The 20,000-nt window shown below is 44.6% G+C and overlaps 1 protein-coding gene across 2 annotated transcripts in view; it reads right to left on the bottom strand.

The window, feature by feature from the left end:
- The window catches only part of LOC130129961 (piezo-type mechanosensitive ion channel component 2-like), a 203,520-nt gene that overhangs the window by 64,061 nt on the left and 119,459 nt on the right, over positions 1 to 20,000 (bottom strand). For both annotated transcript variants that reach the window (XM_056299667.1, XM_056299668.1), the window contains 7 exons: positions 17,545 to 17,634; positions 15,621 to 15,787; positions 14,155 to 15,233; positions 11,394 to 11,801; positions 11,163 to 11,264; positions 6,435 to 6,591; positions 5,910 to 6,092 (listed from right to left, as the gene is read on the bottom strand). In XM_056299667.1, coding sequence (XP_056155642.1) covers positions 5,910 to 6,092; positions 6,435 to 6,591; positions 11,163 to 11,264; positions 11,394 to 11,801; positions 14,155 to 15,233; positions 15,621 to 15,787; positions 17,545 to 17,634 — 2,186 coding nt within the window. The remainder of the gene's footprint in view (positions 1 to 5,909; positions 6,093 to 6,434; positions 6,592 to 11,162; positions 11,265 to 11,393; positions 11,802 to 14,154; positions 15,234 to 15,620; positions 15,788 to 17,544; positions 17,635 to 20,000) is intronic.

Raw genomic sequence — 20,000 nt, 5'->3', positions numbered from 1 at the left:
CGGTACCCTGTGAGGGCACAGCACCAATGGCGGCCGTTGTTAACCCGGGCCTTGACCAGTCCGGTATGGAGCCTGGACCGATCTGGTATGGTCTTGTCAATCCACATATTGATTTGGCAAAATTTTATGTCAGATGCCCTTCCTGACACAACCACTAACCCTATGGACGGGGGCACAGGTAAAGCAGCGCTGGATGCCATCCCAGTATTTATGGAATTGATTGATTGATTGATTGATTTGCGCCCATGCCTGTCCCCACCTGAACTCTAAATAGTACAGTTAAACATGAGACCATTCTGCAAAATTTTAAAGCAAGATAGTTTTTATTTTCATTTGCTACTGTTTTTAAATGATAAAAAAGGAAAAGGCCCCTGTGCAAAAGTTTGGGGAATTCTTTTGGATTATTCTGTCTGTTCTGTCTGGTGTTAACAACCATGGGTTCCTCTAAACAGCTGCCGAAGGATGTCCGAATCAAGAGTTCACTTCCACTGACTAGGAAAAGGCTACAAAAACCCTCAACGTTTCAAACTACCTATTTCCACTGTCAGAAACCCTATCAGAAAAGGGAAGACATATGGAAAAGTTGAAGTCAAGGCAAGGTCTAGAATACCAATAAATGTTTCAGATAGAATGGCTGGTGAGAAATGCCCAGAAGAACCCACACATCACTGCAAAAGAGCTGCACACAAGAGTAGCAGACAGGTCTAGTTGTTTACAGGACAACAATACAATGTACTTTAAACAACAAATACCTACTTGGTAGTGTTGCAGAAAGAAGCCTGTCCTACCACATCAAACACAAAATCTAGAGTCTGAAGTATGCAAAAGAAAACCTTGAGAAGCCTGAAGCCTTTTGGAACAATGGGCTTTAGACTGATGAAACAAAAATTTAACTTTTTTGGCCACAACCAAAAAAGTCATGTTTGGAGAAAAATAGGCGAAGCAATTGTAGAGAACATCACATTGCCAACTGTAAAGCATGGAGGTGGACCCATTATGCTTTGGGGTTGTGTGGCAGCTGGGGCACAGGAAATATTGTGTGAGTGGAAGTTAAGAATGGAAAGGCAGGGAAGAGAGAGAGAGGGGATGACAAGCAGCAAAGGGCCCGGGCGGGATTCGAACCCAGGCCTTGCAGTCGTGACTCGGTCTTGTGTCTTACACTCATAAGAATTGGGTTGGACCCATGTACTGTCAGGGTCCACTCTCTGAAAAACAAAGTGCTCAGTTAGAGGAATGGCCCAGGAAGATGTTTCAGCATTTGTCCAGAAGGAAGCAGTCTCAAGTTTTTGCCACTTGTCCATTGCACTATGTAGTAAGAGAAAAAGAAATGCATTGCCCTTCTGTGAGTTTATATTCATGTTCTGACTGATCTATATTACTCTTTGGTGGAAATGTGTCTGTAAGACACTGCTGTTTAGCAAACCTGAGCAGCAGGGACATTTGAGTAATGTTTTAAGTATGTTTTAATGTCTCTGTTGCTCTTTGGAGGAAATGTGTCTGTAACACACTCTACTTTATGTTGTTTAGCAACCCTGAACAGAGTGGACATTACAGTAATGTTTGAAGTATGTTTTCATGGTTGGACTGACATCTGAGCAAGTTTCTCTGTTAGAGATAAATGATTTTCTGTTTTTCTGCATTTTACTGCAGCAACCCTGAATACTCACTCCTCAGAATGCACTCTGGTGAACATTTGAGTTGTCTTAGGATGCTCTTCTTTTGACATGTGGGACATGGTGTAATTTCAGTTTTTGAATAGTCCTGAGCAAGAGTAAGGACTATGTTCTGGACTAAAAAAAAAAAAAATGCATGAATGCTATTGAATTAGGCTGGTTGATTTGTGTGTTGTAAACAAAAGTACACAGTGTTATGTTAAGCACAACACTGAGAGCGTTATCGTTACATAGGAAGTTACCTTTATTGATAGGGGGAGACGTGTTCAGATTGTGTTTTACTGCACTGGCATGTAAATGTTGTGGCCTGGTTATGGCATACTGCCACTAGAGGGTGCTGTAAGTCAAGTGAAAGGGGTATTGGTGGAGGACGAGAGGTGAAGGAGAAAAACGATATGGCATGGTGTGGAGCAGGGGTGGGCAATCTTATCCAGAAAGGGCCAGTGTGGGTGAAGGTTTTTGTTCGAACCAAGCAATTACACACCTGTGTCTCCTAATCAAGTTCCTCAGCAAAGACTCTACTGGTTGATTAGTGGGATCAGGTGTGTAACTGTTGGTTGGAACAAAAACCTTCACCCACACTGGCCTTTTCTGGATAAGATTGCCCACCCCTGGCATGAGGAATAAAGACGGAGACCTTGTTAAAAATGTAACTGGTGTTCGTGGTAATTAAGAAGCACTAACAGAACAGAAGGCCAGTCCAGACATGGAAGTTGAAGAGAGGTTGGGTATTCCAGCGAGACATGGAAGTAGAAGAGAGGTTGGGTATTCCAGCAAAACTTGGAAGTTTAAGAGAGGATGGGTATTCCAGCAAGATACTGAAGTTGAAGAGAGGATGGGTATTCCAGCAAGACACTGAAGTTGAAGAGAGGATGGGTATTCCAGCAAAACACTGAAGTGTCTTAGCTTTGGTCTTCATGTGTGTATATCTTATATTGTGTTTGCTGTGTTTGTCTGTGTTTGTCTTGCACTGATTGGTGAAGCCACAGCCCTCATTTCATTTTTAACATGTGCCTGCACATTGTTTTTAATGACAATAAAATTGAATTGAATTGAAGTAGAAGACAGGTTGGGTATTCCAGCAAGATGCAGAAGTAGAAGAGAGATTGGGTATTCCAGCAAGACATGGAAATTGAAGACAGGTTGAGTATTCCAGCAAGACGCTGAAGTAGAAGAGAGGTTGGGCATTCCAGCAAGACACTGAAGAAGAAGAGAGGTTGGGTATTCCAGCAAGACACTGAAGTAGAAGACAGGTTGGGTATTCCAGCAAGACACCGAAGAAGAAGAGAGGTTGGATATTCCAGTAAGACACTGAAGAAGAAGAGAGGTTGGCTATTCCAGCAAGACATTGAAGTAGAAAAGAGGTTGGGTATTCCAGCAAGACACTGAAGTAGAAAAGAGGTTGGGTATTCCAGCAAGACACTGAAGAAGAAGAGAGGTTGGCTATTCCACCGAGACACTGAAGTAGAAAAGAGGTTGGGTATTCCAGCAAGACACCGAAGTAGAAGAGAGGTTGGGTATTCCAGCAAGACACTGAAGTAGAAGAGATGTTGGGTATTTCACCGAGACACTAAAGTAGAAAAGAGGTTGGGTATTCCAGCAAGACACTGAAGTAGAAGAGAGGTTGGGTATTCAAGCAAGACACTGAAGCAGAAGACAGGTTGGGTATTCCAGCAAGACACTGAAGTAGAAGAGAGGTTGGGTATTCCAGCAAGACACTGAAGTAGAAGACAGGTTGGGTATTCCAGCAAGACACCGAAGTAGAAGAGAGGTTGGATATTCCAGCAAGGCACCGAAGTAGAAGAGAGGCTGGGTATTCCAGCAAGACACGGAAGTAGAAGAGAGGTTGGGTATTCCAGCAAGACATGGAAGTAGAAGAGAGGTTGGGTATTCCAGCAAGGCACCGAAGTAGAAGAGAGGTTGGGTATTCAAGCAAGACACTGACATAGAAGAGAGGTTGGGTATTCCAGCAAGAAACTGACGTAGAAGAGAGGTTGGGTATTCCAGCAAGACATGGAAGTAGAAGAGAGGTTGGGTATTCCAGCAAGACACCGAATTAGAAGAGAGGTTGGGTATTCCAGCAAGATACTGAAGTAGAAGACAGGTAGGGTATTCCAGCAAGACACTGAAGTAGAAGACAGGTTGGGTATTCCAGCAAGACACCAAAGTAAAAGATAGGTTGGGTATTCCAGCAAGACACTGAAGTAGAAGAGAGGTTGGGTATTCCAGCAAGACACTGAAGTAGAAGAGAGGTTGGGTATTCCAGCAAGACACTGAAGTAGAAGACAGGTTGGGTATTCCACCGAGACACCGAAGTAGAAGAGAGGTTGGGTATTCCAGCAAGACACTGAAGTAGAAGACAGGTTGGGTACTCCAGCAATACACTGAAGAAGAAGAGAGGTTGGGTATTCCAGCAAGACACCGAAGTAGAAGAGAGGTTGGGTATTCCAGCAAGACACTGAAGTAGAAGAGAGGTTGGGTATTCCAGCAAGACACTGACGTAGAAGAGAGGTTGGGTATTCCACCAAGACACTGAAGTAGAAGAGAGGTTGGGTATTCCAGCAAGACACTGACATAGAAGAGAGGTTGGGTATTCCACCAAGACACTGAAGTAGAAAAGAGGTTGGGTATTCCAGCAAGACACCGAAGTAGAAGAGAGGTTGGGTATTCCAGCAAGACACTGAAGAAGAAGACAGGTTGGGTATTCCACCGAGACACCGAAGTAGAAGAGAGGTTGGGTATTCCAGCAAGACACTGAAGTAGAAGACAGGTTGGGTATTCCAGCAAGACACTGAAGAAGAAGAGAGGTTGGGTATTCCAGCAAGACACCGAAGTAGAAGAGAGGTTGGGTATTCCAGCAAGACACTGAAGTAGAAGAGAGGTTGGGTATTCCAGCAAGACACTGACGTAGAAGAGAGGTTGGGTATTCCAGCAAGACACTGAAGTAGAAGAGAGGTTGGGTATTCCAGCAAGACACTGACGTAGAAGAGAGGTTGGGTATTCCACCAAGACACTGAAGTAGAAAAGAGGTTGGGTATTCCAGCAAGACACCGAAGTAGAAGAGAGGTTGGGTATTCCAGCAAGACACTGAAGAAGAAGAGAGGTTGGGTATTCCAGCAAGACACTGAAGAAGAAGAGAGGTTGGGTATTCCAGCAAGACACTGACGTAGAAGACAGGTTGGGTATTCCAGCAAGACACTGACATAGAAGAGAGGTTGGGTATTCCAGCAAGACACGGAAGAAGAAGAGAGGTTGAGTATTCCAGTAAGACACTGAAGAAGAAGAGAGGTTGGGTATTCCAGCAAGACACTGAAGAAGAAGAGAGGTTGGGTATTCCAGCAAAACACTGACGTAGAAGACAGGTTGGGTATTCCAGCAAGACACTGACGTAGAAGACAGGTTGGGTATTCCAGCAAGACACTGAAGTAGAAGAGAGGTTGGGTATTCCACAAAGACACTGAAGTAGAAGACAGGTTGGGTATTCCAGCAAGACACTGAAATAGATGAGAGGTTGGGTATTCCAGCAAGACATGGAAGTTGAAGAGAGGTTGGGTATTCCAGCAAGGCATAACTCCTCATCAATCATGAAGTACCTGCAGGAAGGACAGATTAAGGTTTTGGAATGACCACTGCAGTCCCCAGACTTGAATATTATTAACTAAGTAGTAACTGACAGAGTTCAAAAACTTTTGCACAGGGCCTTTTTTCAATTTTTTGAAACTTTAAAAAATAAAAATAAAAATAAAAAGTAATCTTCTTTTAAAATTGGAAGATGCTTACCTTTGTACCATTTAGAATTTGGGTTAGTTTCTGTTCACTTAGATATTTATTGTAAAAGGCATTTTGAACGGCAGTGGCCACATTTTTGCACCCACTATACATTGGCCTGGGAATATTTTCCATTTGATATTTAAATATGTATTATTTATTTATTATTCATATATATTTATCATTTAATATTCATTTCTATTTAATATTTGCCTCCTGACTAGATCCTTGTATTAACTCCCAGCTGTACGTCACTTTGGATAAAAGCGTGTGCGAAATGAAATTGTTTTGTAATTGTGAGCCAGCCATCCAGTGGCCATGATGGAACTGAAAGTTAAGACACTTCACATGGACTTCAACTTCCAGCCCTGGTGGTTGCCACTTGGTAAAAGTGCTTGTACATTGTATTGTGCACATGTTGTGTGTGTGTGTGTGTGTGTGTGTGTGTGTGTACACGTAGGGAAGTACCTTAAGGATGGCTCTGTGGAAGAAGAGGGCCAGTAGCTGGATGAGGTCATAGATGACATATCCTTCCTTCTTCTCCACTCCCAGGATGTTGGGAGGATGGAATGGTTTGGAGCGCTCTAGCTCTACCTTCTGGTTAAATGGGAAAAAACTAAACTGGAAAAAATACTTGATCACTATGGTAACCTGTTGTAAGAGAGCGAGAGAGAGAGAGAGAGAAACAGATAGACAGACAGACAGACAGACAGACAGACAGACAGACAGACAGACAGGTGAGACATGGAGACCTCACATCGACACCCTTTACATGTCTTTGGGTTTTAATGGGTGCCAGCGCCTCAGGAGGTAGAGCAGGCTGTCTGGTAACTAGAGGGTTGCCGGTTCAATCCTAGGCTCCTCCTGGCCAAAATGTGGCAGTATCCCTGAGCAAGACACCCCTCACTGCTCTTGATGAGCTGGTTGTTATACCTCCATAAGTGTGTGTGTGTGTGTGTGTGTGTTTGTGTGTGTGTGTGTGTGTGTGTGCACCTCTGTGTAGATGATGGCGGTCATCCAGAAGGTCTTGCTGGGTCGAGGCACAGACAGCATGGCCCAGAGGAAGATACAGATGGGCAACAGCAGAGTGAGACAGTTGCCAGACACCATGTGGTTCAGCACGATCACCAGGTAACACACCGTCTCTGACCTGCAGAGCACAGAGGAGAGGAGGGGGAGAAGAAAAAGAGAGGAAGAAGAGGAGGGGGAGAGGGGAGAGAAGAAAAAAACAAGAGGAAGAAGAAGGGAGAGGGGAGAGAAGAAAAAGACAGGGTAAAGAGGAAGGGAGGAGAGAAGAAAAAGACATGAGGAAGAGGAGGGGAGAGGAGAGAAGAAAAAGACAGCAGGAAGAGGAGGGGAAAGGGGAGAGAAGAAAAAGAGGAGGAAGAGGAGGGGGAGAGGGGAGAGAAGAAAAAGACAGGAGGAAGAGGAAGGGAGAGAAGAAAAAGACAGGAGGAAGAGGAGGGGAGAGGGGAGAGAACAAAAAGACAGAGGAAGAGGGGGGGGAGAGGGAAGAGGGAAAAGACAGGAGGAAGAGGAAAGGAGAAGGGAGAGAAGAAAAAGACAGGATGAAGAGGAGGGGGAGAGAAGAAAAACAAGAGGAAGAGGAAAGGAGAGAGGAGAGAAGAAAAAGACAGGGGGAAGAGGAGGGGGAGAGAAGAAAAAGACAGGAGGAACAGGAGGGAGAGAGGGGAGAGATGAAAAAGACAGGAATGGAGGAGGGGGCGAGAGAAAAAGACAGGAGGAAGAAGAAGGGAGAGGGGAGAGAAGAAAAAGACACGAGGAAGAGGAAGGGAGAGGAGAGAGACGAAAAGCAGGAGGAAGAGGAGGGGAGAGGAGAGAGAACAAAAAGACAGGAGGAAGAGGAGGGGGAGAGGGGAGAGAAGAAAAAGACAGGATGAAGAGGAGGGAGAGAAGAAAAACAGGAGGAAGAGGAAGGGAGAGGGGGGAGATGAAAAAGACAGGAGGAAGCGGAAGGGGAGAGGGGAGAAAAGAAAAAGACAGGAGGAAGAGTATGCAGATTACAGATAACTCTCCCAAGGGCTTCTGATTTGATGACAAGCTGCCAAGAAAGAAATGGACTCTGATAATAAAAAGCAATATGGCCGCCCGGGTAGCGTGTCGGTTGATTCCACCATACTATTATTCTGATGATGAAAAGCAATATGGCGTCCAGGTGGCGTGGTGGTCTATTCTACCATACTATTATTCTGATAATAAAAAGCAATATGGCGTCCACGTGGCATGGCGGTCTATTCCACCATACTATTATTCTGATGATAAAAAGCAATATGGCGTCCAGGTGGCGTGGCGGTCTATTCCACCATACTATTATTCTGATGATAAAAAGCAATATGGCGTCCAGGTGGCATGGCGGTCTATTCCACCATACTATTATTCTGATGATAAAAAGCAATATGGCGTCCAGGTGGCGTGGCGGTCTATTCCACCATACTATTATTCTGATGATGAAAAGCAATATGGCGTCCAGGTGGCGTGGCGGTCTATTCCACCATACTATTATTCTGATGATAAAAAGCAGTATGGCGTCCAGGTGGCGTGGTGGTCTATTCCACCATACTATTATTCTGATGATAAAAAGCAATATGGCGTCCAGGTGGCGTGGCGGTCTATTCCACCATACTATTATTCTGATGATAAAAAGCAATATGGCGTCCAGGTGGCGTGGCGGTCTATTCCACCATACTATTATTCTGATAATAAAAAGCAATATGGCGTCCAGGTGGCATGGCGGTCTATTCCACCATACTATTATTCTGATAATAAAAAGCAATATGGCGTCCAGGTGGTGTGGCGGTCTATTCCACCATACTATTATTCTGATAATAAAAAGCAATATGGCGTCCAGGTGGCGTGGTGGTCTATTCCACCATACTATTATTCTGATGATAAAAAGCAATATGGCGTCCAGGTGGCGTGGCGGTCTATTCCACCATACTATTATTCTGATGATAAAAAGCAATATGGCGTCCAGGTGGCGTGGTGGTCTATTCCACTATACTAAGGAAGACAAGGACACTTGGTGGTGGAATGAGGATGTACAGCAAATTATACAGAGGAAGAGGTTGGCAAAGAAGAAGTGGGATAGTCAGAGAGATGAAGAAAGTAGACAGCAGTACAAGGAGATGCAGCATAAAGCAAAGGGAGAGGTGGCAAAGGCAAAGGAAACGGTGTATGGTGAGTTGTGTGACAGGTTAGACACTAATCCTGGAAAGTGAGAGGATGCCTGAGGAGTGGAGAAGAAGCATACTGGTACCGATTTTCAAGAACAAGGGTGATGTGCAGAACTGTAGCAACTACAGAGGTATAAAGTTGATCAGCCACAGCATGAAGATATGGGAAAGAGTAATAGAAGCTAGGTTAAGAGGAGGAGAGGTGATGATCAGCAGCAGCAGTAGGGTTTCATGCCATGAAAGAGCACCACAGATGTGATGTTTGCTTTGAGAATGTTGATGGAGAAGTATAGAGAAGGCCAGAAGGAGTTACATTGTGTCTTTGTGGATTTAGAGAAAGCATGCGACAGGGTGCCGAGAGAGGAGGTGTGGTATTGTATGAGGAAGTCAGGAGTTACAGAGAAGGATGTAGGAGTGGTACAGGATATGTATGAGGGAAGTGTGACAGTGGTGAGGTGTGTGGTTGGAATGACAGATGGGTTCAAGGTGGAGGTGGGATTACATCAAGGATCGGCTCTGAGCCCTTTCTTGTTTGCAATGCTGATGGACAGGTTGACGGATCAGGCAGGAGTCTCCATGGATGATGATGTTCGCAGATGACATTGTGATCTGTAGTGAGAGTAGGGTGCAGGTTGAGGAGAGCCTGGAGAGGTGGAGGTATGCACTGGAGAGAAGAGGAAAGAAAGTCAGGAGGAGCAAGATGGAATACCTATGCATTAATGAGAGAGAGGACAGTGGAATGGTGAGGATGCAAGGAGTGGAGGTGACGAAGGCATTTGAGTTTAAATATTTGGGGTCAACTGTCCAAAGTAACGGGGAGTGCAGGAGAGAGGTGAAGAAGAGAGTGCAGGCAGGGTGGAGTGGGTGGAGAAGAGTGTCAGGAGTGATGTGTGACAGAAGGGTACCAGCAAGAGTTAAAGGGAAGGTTTACCAGATGGTAGTGTGACCAGCTATGTTATATGGTTTGGAGACAGTGGCACTGATGAAAAGACAGGAGGTGGAGCTGGAGGTGGCAGAGATGAAGATGATAAGATTTTCACTGGGAGTGATGAAGAAGGACAGGATTAGGAACGATTATATTAGAGGGACAGCTCAGGTTGGACGGTTTGGAGACAAAGCAAGAGAGACAAGATTGAGATAGTGTGGACATGTGTGGAGGAGAGATGCTGGGTATACTGGGAGAAGGATGCTGAATATGGAGCTGCCAGGGAAGAGGAGAAGAGGAAGGCCAAAGAGGAGGTTTATGGATGTGGTGAGGGAGGACATGCAGGTGGCTGGTGTGACAGAGGAAGATGCAGAGGACAGGAAGAGATGGAAACGGATGATCCGCTGTGGCGCCCCCTAACAGGAGCAGCCAAAAATAGTAGTAGTAGATTCTGTTTATGGGTTTTGCCAATGGTAATTTATTGTAATGTGGTTCATTTAGTACTTTTACTGTGTTATTGCTGTGTTTTATGTGTTTCTGTTGTTTTATGTGTTCTTTGGATGCTATGTAAAGCAAGTGCTCTATATATCCATCCATCCATTCATCCATTATCTGAACCGCTTATCCTGCTCTCAGGGCTACGGGGATGCTGGAGTCTATTCCAGCTATACATATACACACACACATACACACACATACATACACACACACACACACACATATATATATATCATTTTTTTCTGAAACCGTCAATGGTGCTGTTGTAAGTGCTCAACTAATGAGGAGCGGAATATCAATACAGATGCAGGAAGAACGTTTAAATACATAGCAGTACAAGCCTGTTTTGTGCATCATGCACTCATCAGCTGCTAATGTGCACGATGCACGAAACAGGCCTGTACAGCTATGTATTAAAACTTTTTTCCTGCATCTATATTGATATATATATATATAAACTTTGTTAAAAGAAATACTCAACAGTAGGGTAAGTGTTCAACAAATAAGGAGCAAAATAATCCGGTGAGTCAAGTAAATTCTGTATGAGACAGTACAAGCCTGTTACAGGTATGAAACAGGCTTGTACTGTCTCATACAGAATTTGGATTATATATAAAGGTATGATTATTACTGCAGACATGACCACAATACATACAGCTGAAACAAACGAGTTTGTTTAGAAGAAAAAAGTTCTAATTCCCTGTTGAAACTTGAGGTAGCTTAAGGTCACGCAAGTCATTAAGAACACTACTGAAAGCTTCTTGCATGAAGGTTCAGGAACTTCATGTTCTACTTCAGCCAACCAGCAGAGACCTGAGAAGCATATTCTGAAGAACATGAATCCCACTTGGAATGAAACTGAGCTGGAATCACAAATGAGGTGAATGTGCAGCAAGGTTCATTGTCTTTGTATGATCCATGGTAGAGTCCATCTTCTTCCTACTTCCTGGTACATCGACTGTCTCGTACAAAGCCAGACCTGATGCCCACAGAGGACATGAACCAACAACGAGGGACAATATGACAACCATGTCATACTGCCTCACAACCAACATGTACCACTAGACTGCTACCAGGAAACCAGACAGAAAGTTGTTGTGTTACCTAGCAACCAGGATGTTGTAGAGGGCATAGCATAGCTGGAGCAGCTGAGGTTGGTTACCATAGAAACAATCGGATGCTTCCAAATCCTCATCATAGAACATCCTGGAGGAGAGACATGATGATGATATGTTAAAAACTGACTGGTCATGAAGAAAACCCAAGACATCTGTCCAAATACTGCTGTGTGTGTGTGTGTGTGTGTGTGTGTGTGTGTGTAATTTGTATATTTACTTTTTTTTCAGCAGCTCACTTGCTGTCAGCTCCTGGGTGCAGGAAGGGGTAAGACAAGAAGTGGAAGTGGGTCCAGAAAGGAAGTCTTTTTTTTTCTCAGGCTCTCGTCTGAACAGCCGCTTTCTGAAGGACCCTAAAGACACGCCCTTACCCCACCCCCTCTGCTTTCTCCTCTTCTCCTTTCTCCCTTCTCTGAAGTCCAGGCCCAGAGCCAGGCTGTAAGAGGGGGGGAGGACAGGAGAGGAGAGGGGGGGGGAGGGAGGAAAGTTCTGTGTGTGTGTGTGTTGTGTCTGAAGTGTGTGTGCATCTGAGTGTGTGTGTTGACTGTAAGAGTCAGAGGGAGGTTGACAGTTTGAATCCTCAGTGCTGTCCAAGGTCTCCTGACAAGAACAGGGAGCCGTGCACTGACTGAGAGAGCGAGAGAGAGCGAGAGAGAGAGAGAGAGAGAGAGATTGATTATTTAATCTGGTATGGTCAGGAGAAATTTGAAAATCCTGTTATTCAATGTGGACATTATAAGTCTCAAACCAAAGAAAGCCTGTGGCCCTGACAGCATCAGGACTGAAAAGCTCAAACACAGTTCTCTTGAGCTGCAGAAGGTCCTGCTTAAACTGTTCAACCTGGTTCTACAAGCTGGCTGCTCTCCTGACGCCTGGAATAGGGGGCTTATATCCCCAATATACAAGAGTGGAGATACATTTGACCCCAATAACTACCGAGGCATCTGTGTGAGCAGTAACCTGGGGAAGGTCTTCTGCTATATTATTAATACAGGCCTTCCTTACCAAACACAGTGTCTTGAGCAAGAGTCAGATTGGCTTTTCACCAAATCACCACACTACAGATCACATCTACACCCTACACACCCTAATTAATCAACATGTTCATAAAAAAATAAAGGAAAAATATTTGCATGCTTCACTGATTTTAAGAAAGCATTTGATTCTATCTGGTACGATGGCTTATATTATAAAATCATCCAAAGTGGCGTAGGGAGTAAAGTGTTTGACATAATCAAATCTACATATTTGGAAAATAAGTGCGGCATAAAACTTGGCGACAAAAGAACAGAATACTTCACTCAAGGGCGAGGGGTGAGACAGGGCTGCAGTTTGAGTCCAACCCTGTTCAGTATCTACATCAGTGAGTTAGCGGTGTTACTGGAACAATGTGGAGCTCCTGGCCTCACCCTAAACAACACAGAAGTTAAATTCTTGCTCTATGCAGATGACCTGGTGCTGCTGTCACCCACAGAACAGGGTCTACAGCAGCATCTGGACCTGCTAGAGAAATACTGCCAGGACTGGGCCCTGACAGTAAACTTAAAAAAGACAAAAATTATGATCTTCCAGAAGAAGCCCAGGTGTGAGGAAAGTAGACACCTATTTACTCTAGGTAACACCGCCCTAGAGCACACGTTAAACTATGATGACCTGGGACTGAGGGTCAGTGCTGCGGGAAGCTTTGGTCTGGCAGTGAAAGCACTTAAAGAGAAAGCCCGAAGAGCTTTCTATGCAATAAAAAGAACAGTCTATAAAACAGACATCCCAATTAAAACCAGGTCCAAAATCTTTGACAGTGTCCTCCTGCCCATTGCAGTATATGGAAGTGAAGTATGGGGTCCACTCAGTCAGCAAGACTACACTAGATGGGACAAACATCCAATAGAAACCCTGCATGCAGAATTCTGTCAAACTGCTAAACGTACAAAGGAAAACAGCACAAATGCATGCAGGGCAGAATTAGGCCGTTTCCCATTGATAATAAATATTAAAACAGATCACTTAAATTCTGGATGCACCTTAAATCAAGTCCCCACCACACACTGCAGTTTAAAGCAGTCCAAATCCAAGAGGTAAGAAAGAGTCCCCTCAGTCAGCTGGTTCAGAAACTAACTGACCCTGTAACCACTGACACAGATGAGTTTCAGACTAGCACTGCTGACCAGCCACAGACTAGAGGAAACCACATCCTCACGCAATGCAACAACTCATATGTGGAACACTGGGACACAGAAACCAAATGACAACACAAGTTAGAATATTATAGGGCCCTAAAAAGAAAAGACAAACTGGCTGACTGTCTGTCCACTGTCAGAGACAGTCAGCACAGACACATCCTTACCGAGTACAGACTCACTGACCACAGTCTAGCCAGGAAAAGGGCAGACACACAAAACATCTTGGCTACCAAAAGAGCAAAGAATATGTGGTCCCTGTACGGCAGGTGAGGTGGAGACAGAGATACACTTCCTGCTAAATTGTGAGAAATCCCAGAACATAAGAGAAAAATACCAAGAGACATTTGAAAACCAGATTCCAAATGTTCTACTTCTGGATGAGAAAGAACAATGGCCACTTATTTTAGGAGAGGGTCAAAGTTCACACCTTGCGGTACAATATGTGTCAGAATGCCATAGCCTAAGGGTCAGTGAGTGACCAAAACACTGTCAGTTACTGTCAGTTGCTGTTCAAGAGCTGCTCTATGTTTCTGCCAGATCTATGTATTCCTTTTTCCTTTTTAAGTACTCTATTGACCTGTTTTGTTTTGCTTTGGCAACATTGTAATTAATGCAGTCACGCCAATAAAGCATCATTGAATTGAATTGAATTGAATTGAATTAAATTGAATTGAGAGAGAGACAGAGACAGACAGACAGACAGACAGACAGACAGACAGACAGAGTCAGACAGAGAGAGAGGCAGTTATCAAAAACTTGACCAATGAAGGTTCAGAAAAAAAGAGGAAGCATCTTCCTCACCTTGATGTTGCTATCATTCCTCCTTCCACTGAGGAGGAGGAGGAGAAGGAGGAAGATAAGTCGATTCTCTCCATCCTGCATAGTCTAGGATGTGGTCGCTGGCTAGTTTTAGCCACAGAGCATTCTGGGAAATCAGTTTGAAAGTCTGCTGCTCTGTGCATTTGTGGTTGAACAGCCAAAGCTGTGGAAGAAGTCTCTGTTTCTGATGTACTGTCTTCAGCTGACGTTTGTTGTGGAAAAATAGTTTTGCTGTGTGCTGGGATGTCTTCCCCCAGTACAGTCTCTGGTTTACTGTCTGCCGTCTCTGCTTCCAGATCGACAGATACCGTCTCTGTTTTAAAATCGGCTGATGCCGTCTGTTGGGTTCCATCTCCTAGGCTTGGTGTTTCTGTTTGGAGATGGTGAGATATCACACTTCCTGCTGACAGAGTCTCTGCTTCCTGTACTACTGCAGCAGGGCCGCTAGAGCCGCCTCTTCTTGTTGCAACAAGTCCTTTTTCTGTTTCTACAGGTCCTCTTCCAGTTTGTACAAGTCCACTTCCAGTTTCCTCAAGTCCTCTTTCTTCTTCTAATGGCCCTCTTCCTGTTTCTATGGATCCCCTTCCTGTTTCTAGAAGTCCTTTTCCTGTTTCTAGAAGTCCTACTCCTGTTTCTAGAGGTTCTCTTCCAGTTTCTACAAGTCCACTTCCAATTTCTTCAAGTCCTCTTTCTGTTTCTAATGGTCCTCTTTCTGTTTCTAGAAGTCCTTCTTCTGTTTCTATGGGTCCTCTTCCTGTTTCTATTAGTCCTTTTCCTGTTTCTAGAGGTCCTTTTCCTGTTTCGAGAGGTTCTCTTCCTGTTTCTGGAAGTCTTCTTTCTATCTCTGAAGCACCTCCTTCTGTCACCACTCTATCCCTCCCCTCCATTTCGCTCTCTGCTACCTGTTCCCACCTTGACCATTGCCCCATGGTTTCATGGGTACTATAGTCTGTCTCCCCCTCAGCCTTGTGGGTACTGTAGTCCATACCACACTCCCTGGAGAGCCTGCACATCTGTTGTTGGTAATAATCATGGATAGCCTCTCTGGAGGGCACAGTACCCTAGAAACAAACACACACCATGAATACGACCCGAATATGCTGTAATCCACACATAACATCTATACTACCAAAGCACTACCTAAAGTACACAACAGTGCATACTAAACGTGAATACTGCCTAAAGTAAACACTAATACATACATAGTATGAATACAACTTAAAGTACAGATACTCAAATGAATATTACCTAGAGTACAAAGTAATGCATGACATGTATACCACTTAGAGTACCACAGTAATAACACTTAACATATATATCACCTCAAGTATGCTGCAACACATAACATGAATACTGCCTAGAGTACACAGTAATACACAGTAATACACATATATTTTACAATCTTTTCACTGAGAAGGGAACCTCACTGTCAGTGTGTGTGTGTGTACCTGTTTCGCCTGTTGCGTCAGCATGCAGCGCTCCATGCGGAGGACAGTGGAGATGTCAGTGTGCTCCTGACACAGAGAGTTTAACCAGCTCGTCAGAGAGTCCAGGACAGCTCCCAGCAGAACCCACCAGAACTTCAACATGTTGGACACATGGTGCAACATATTGTCTGAGGACACGGACACACACACACACACACACACACACACACACACACACACACACACACACACACACACACACACAACACACACACACAACACAGGGTGGTTTCCTGACTGAGTAGGATAAACAATATGATAAGTTTGTCTTTATTTGTGACTGGAAGAAACTGAGCTCTGCTGGAGAGCAGTGATTACAGCACGGTACTGAAAGTAAAATGTGAGAAAAACAAATAAATAATAATATAATAAAATACTACATAATAAAAACACATCCATAATCATTCACATAATAAAATAAATAATAACATAATACATAATAAAAAACACATTAATAATCATTCCCAGCCTAAGGGGAAGTTGTGATTTACCGGTCTTTGGCCCAGCAACTGGAGAAAAATACATCCAGAAGCAAATTAAACATCCTACATTCTTCACGTTCTGGTTAAAGCTACTTGAGAAGCAACATTTATATGCTGACAAACAGGAATATTTTATTCCTGTTTTTTTTTTTAAGCGGCATACCATATTCCGCTTCCGGTGTGGGAAGATGGCTGTGTGAGTTCCGTTTGCAGTGGCCTCACCCAGTACCGGTGTGGGAAGATGGCGGCACAAACTCACGTTTACAGCGGCCTCACCCGGTACCATCCATGCAGTGTCTTTGTCCACATCTGTGTCTAGGTTTGTGTCTTTGTTTGGTGGCCGGGAGAGCTTGGTCTGCTACGTCCTGTGGGTCCAGGGACCACGACCCTACTTGGAGCTGCGCCCGAGGAGGAAACACAGGGGGCGGTCTGACAGGACACGGAAGTGGGGCAGGCTAAGCCAACTGTTAGCCCATGCAGACCAGCAGTTCCAATAACACCGAGGGCGGTCTGGTGGTGGTCTCACCTAGTGTTGACTGTGTTTTTAGTGTCGTCGTGTGGAGTGTGGGGAGGTGTGTAGAAGGTGTCTGGCTGGGAGAGCCGGCGCTGGATCATCCGGGGGAGCCTGGTCTGCTGCGTCCAGTGGGCCCAGGGAACACGGCCCTACTTGGAGGAATTACCGAGGGCGGTGTGACAGGATGCGGAAGTGGGATGGGCTAAGCTAACTGCTAGCCCATGCAGACCGATGGTTCAGACAGTCATCCTGGCATTCGCCCTCTTGGACGGTGAGTTTTATTTATTTATTTTTTGTTGATATGTGGGATATATGTGTTTTTGTAGTTTTTTAGTAGTTTGGACATGTATGTTCTTGTAGTGTGGATGTGTATTTGTGTGTGTGTTGCACTGCTGTGGGCTGGGGGAAACCATATTTCCTTTCATTTCATGTGCGCTTGTGCATGGGATGAAATGACAAGTACTATTCCTGATTCCTGATAGTGACCGAAAGTGCACCACAACAAACAACAAATGACAAAACAGATACAATCAGATGGGGTCTAATAAAATGTAAAAAAAAAAAGAAGAAAAAAAAAGAAAAAGGAAAAATACAAAAAAGGAAAAAAATAATAGAAATAGATATACATATCAATATAAATAGATGGTGATGCAACTAAAAGTAAAGGTGGTGATAATAATAAAAAAGGATGAATAACTGTTAGAATGATTTGTTTAAATTTCCCATGACTCCATGTCTCTTATGTCTAACGTTCTTCGGTTGGGACTTTTGTTTGTTGTTTTTTTTTTTTGGTTTGGGAGAAGCTGAATTCTTCATGATTCCTGTATATCGTATATCCCCTATACATGATATCATGTATGATTCACAATTATACAAGACAGACTCCTACCTGGACCCGCCTCTTGCCCCGCCTCTCTCTCCTCTTGCTCCACCTCTCTCTCCTCTTGCTCCGCCTCCTCATCAGCCTCTATGGTGCCCACTGCAGTGATGGAGAAATGGTTTAGTGTCTTTTCGACTGCCAGTCCGTGTCGTAGTGTGCTGTCATGTTTTGTCATGCTTATGAGCTCATGCGAGTATTAGCAGTGGTCCTCGCACTACCTGGGGATATGCTACCAAATACAAGTTCGCGGTCCCACGAGGTGGAGCTGGTTGTGGTGAAACTAGCATGTTTCTATGTTTACTAATGTGATTCTATGATCTTTATGATGTTGTCCATGTTACCATGGTAATGTCATGGGAGCCATTGGTCCATATGAACATCCTACATATGACTCGGTTTTAACGTGGTCTCTCTCTCTCTTGAATGTGTGTGTATATATAGAAAAAAGGAGGAGATAAAGGCCACAGATATCAGGACACGGAAACTTCTCACAATGCACGGAGGCTACCACCCAAAGTCCAGCAACCTGAGACTGTATGATAAGTGAAAGGATGGGGGCCAAGAGTCTGTGAGTGTCAGGACCACTATCCTGGATAAAAACTGGAACATCCATGAGTACATCAGAAAGAGGGCCCCCCACGTTGAACTGCCTAGTGAGTACCTCAGGCATGAGAAGACAGAGTACAGAGGCAGAAGAAGAGGCAGTATCATGGAAGATCAAGCCCCTCCACGGGATGTACCATTGACAGATAGACAACGTAGCTGATATCGAGAAATCTTACCGGTGGCTAGAAAAGGCTGGACTGAAGGACAACACAGAGGCTCTGATCATAGCAGTACAAGAACAGGCACTCAGCACTAGATCGATTGAGGCAGGGGCTACCGCAACAGAAAAGAGCCAAGATGCAGGCTGTGCAAAGATCCCCCTGAGACAGTCCAGCACTTCGTAGCAGGGTGTAAACTGCTAGCTGGGAAAGCGCACACTGAAAGGCATAACCAAGTAGCTGGGATAGTGTACAGGAACATCTGTACTGAATACAGACTGGAAGTCCTCAAGTCCAAATGGGAGACATCACCAAAGATGGTTGAGAGTTGCAGAGGTAAGATCCTGTGGGTCTTCAAGTTCCAGACTGACAAGCAGGTGCTGGCTAACCAACCAGACATTGTGGTGGTCCACAAGGAACAGAAGACAGCAGTAGTGATCCATGTAGCAATCCCGAGCGATGGCAACATCAGGAAGAAAGAGCATGAGAAGCTAGAGAAATACCAAGGGCTGAGGGAAGAACTAGATCAGATGTGGAAGGGTAAATCCACAGTAGTCCCAGTGGTAACAGGAACACTAGGGGCTGTGACCCCCAAATTGGGAGACTCCAGGAACAACATTTGAGGTCTCTGTCCAGAAGATGCTGTCCTAGGAACAGTTAAGATACTGCACAGACCCCTCAAACTCCCAGGCCTCTTGTAGAGGACCTGAGCTTGAGGAAGACGCTCACCACCCAAAAAAGGGTGACGGGGAGATTTTTTTTTGTAGTAGCTGGCTAGATCAGTAAGTAGGTATATACAGTGTATCCGGAAAGTATTCACACCCCTTCACTTTCCCCACATTTTGTTATGTTACAGCCTTATTCCAAAATGGATTAAATTCCTTTTTTTTCCTCATCAATCTACACACAATACCCCATAATGACAAAGTAAAAGGTTATGTAGAAATTTTTGCAAATTTATTAAAAATAAAAAATTGAAATATTGCATGTACATAAGCATTCACACCCTTTGTATGACACTCAAAATTGAGCTCAGGTTCATCCTGTTTCCACTGATCATCCTTGAGATGTTTCTTCATCTTGATTGGAGTCCACCTGTAGTAAATTCAATGGATTGGACATGATTTGGAAAGGCACACACCTGTCTATATAAGGTCCCACTGTTGACAGTGCATGTCAGAGCAGAAACCAAGCCATTAAGTCAAAGGAATTGGCTGTGGACCTCCGAGACAGGATTGTATCGAGGCACAGATCTGGGGGAGGGTACAACAAAATTTCTACAACTTTGAAGGTCCCGAAGAGCACAGTGGTCTCCATCATTCGTAAATGGAAGAAGTTTGGATCCACCAGGACTCTTCCTAGAGCTGGCCGCCCAGCCAAACTGAGCAATCGGGGGAGAAGGGCCTTGGTCAGGGAGGTGACCAAGAACCCGATGGTCACTCTGACAGAGCTCCAGCGTTCCTCTGTGGAGATGGGAGAACCTTCCAGAAGGACAACCATCTCTGCAGCACTCCACCAATCAGGCCTTTATGGTTGAGTGGCCAGACGGAAGCCTCTGCTCAGTAAAAGGCACATGACAGCCCGCTTGGAGGCTTGAAGGTTTACCTTTAGCCACGACAACGACCCTGAGCACACAGCCAAGACAACGAAGGAGTGGCTTCGGGACAAGTCTGTGAATGTCTTTGAGTGGCCCAGCCAGAG

The sequence above is a fragment of the Lampris incognitus genome, chromosome 19 (genome assembly GCF_029633865.1).
Source record: "Lampris incognitus isolate fLamInc1 chromosome 19, fLamInc1.hap2, whole genome shotgun sequence".
NCBI lineage: Eukaryota > Metazoa > Chordata > Actinopteri > Lampriformes > Lampridae > Lampris > Lampris incognitus.
This window is presented reverse-complemented; position numbering and strand designations above follow the sequence as displayed.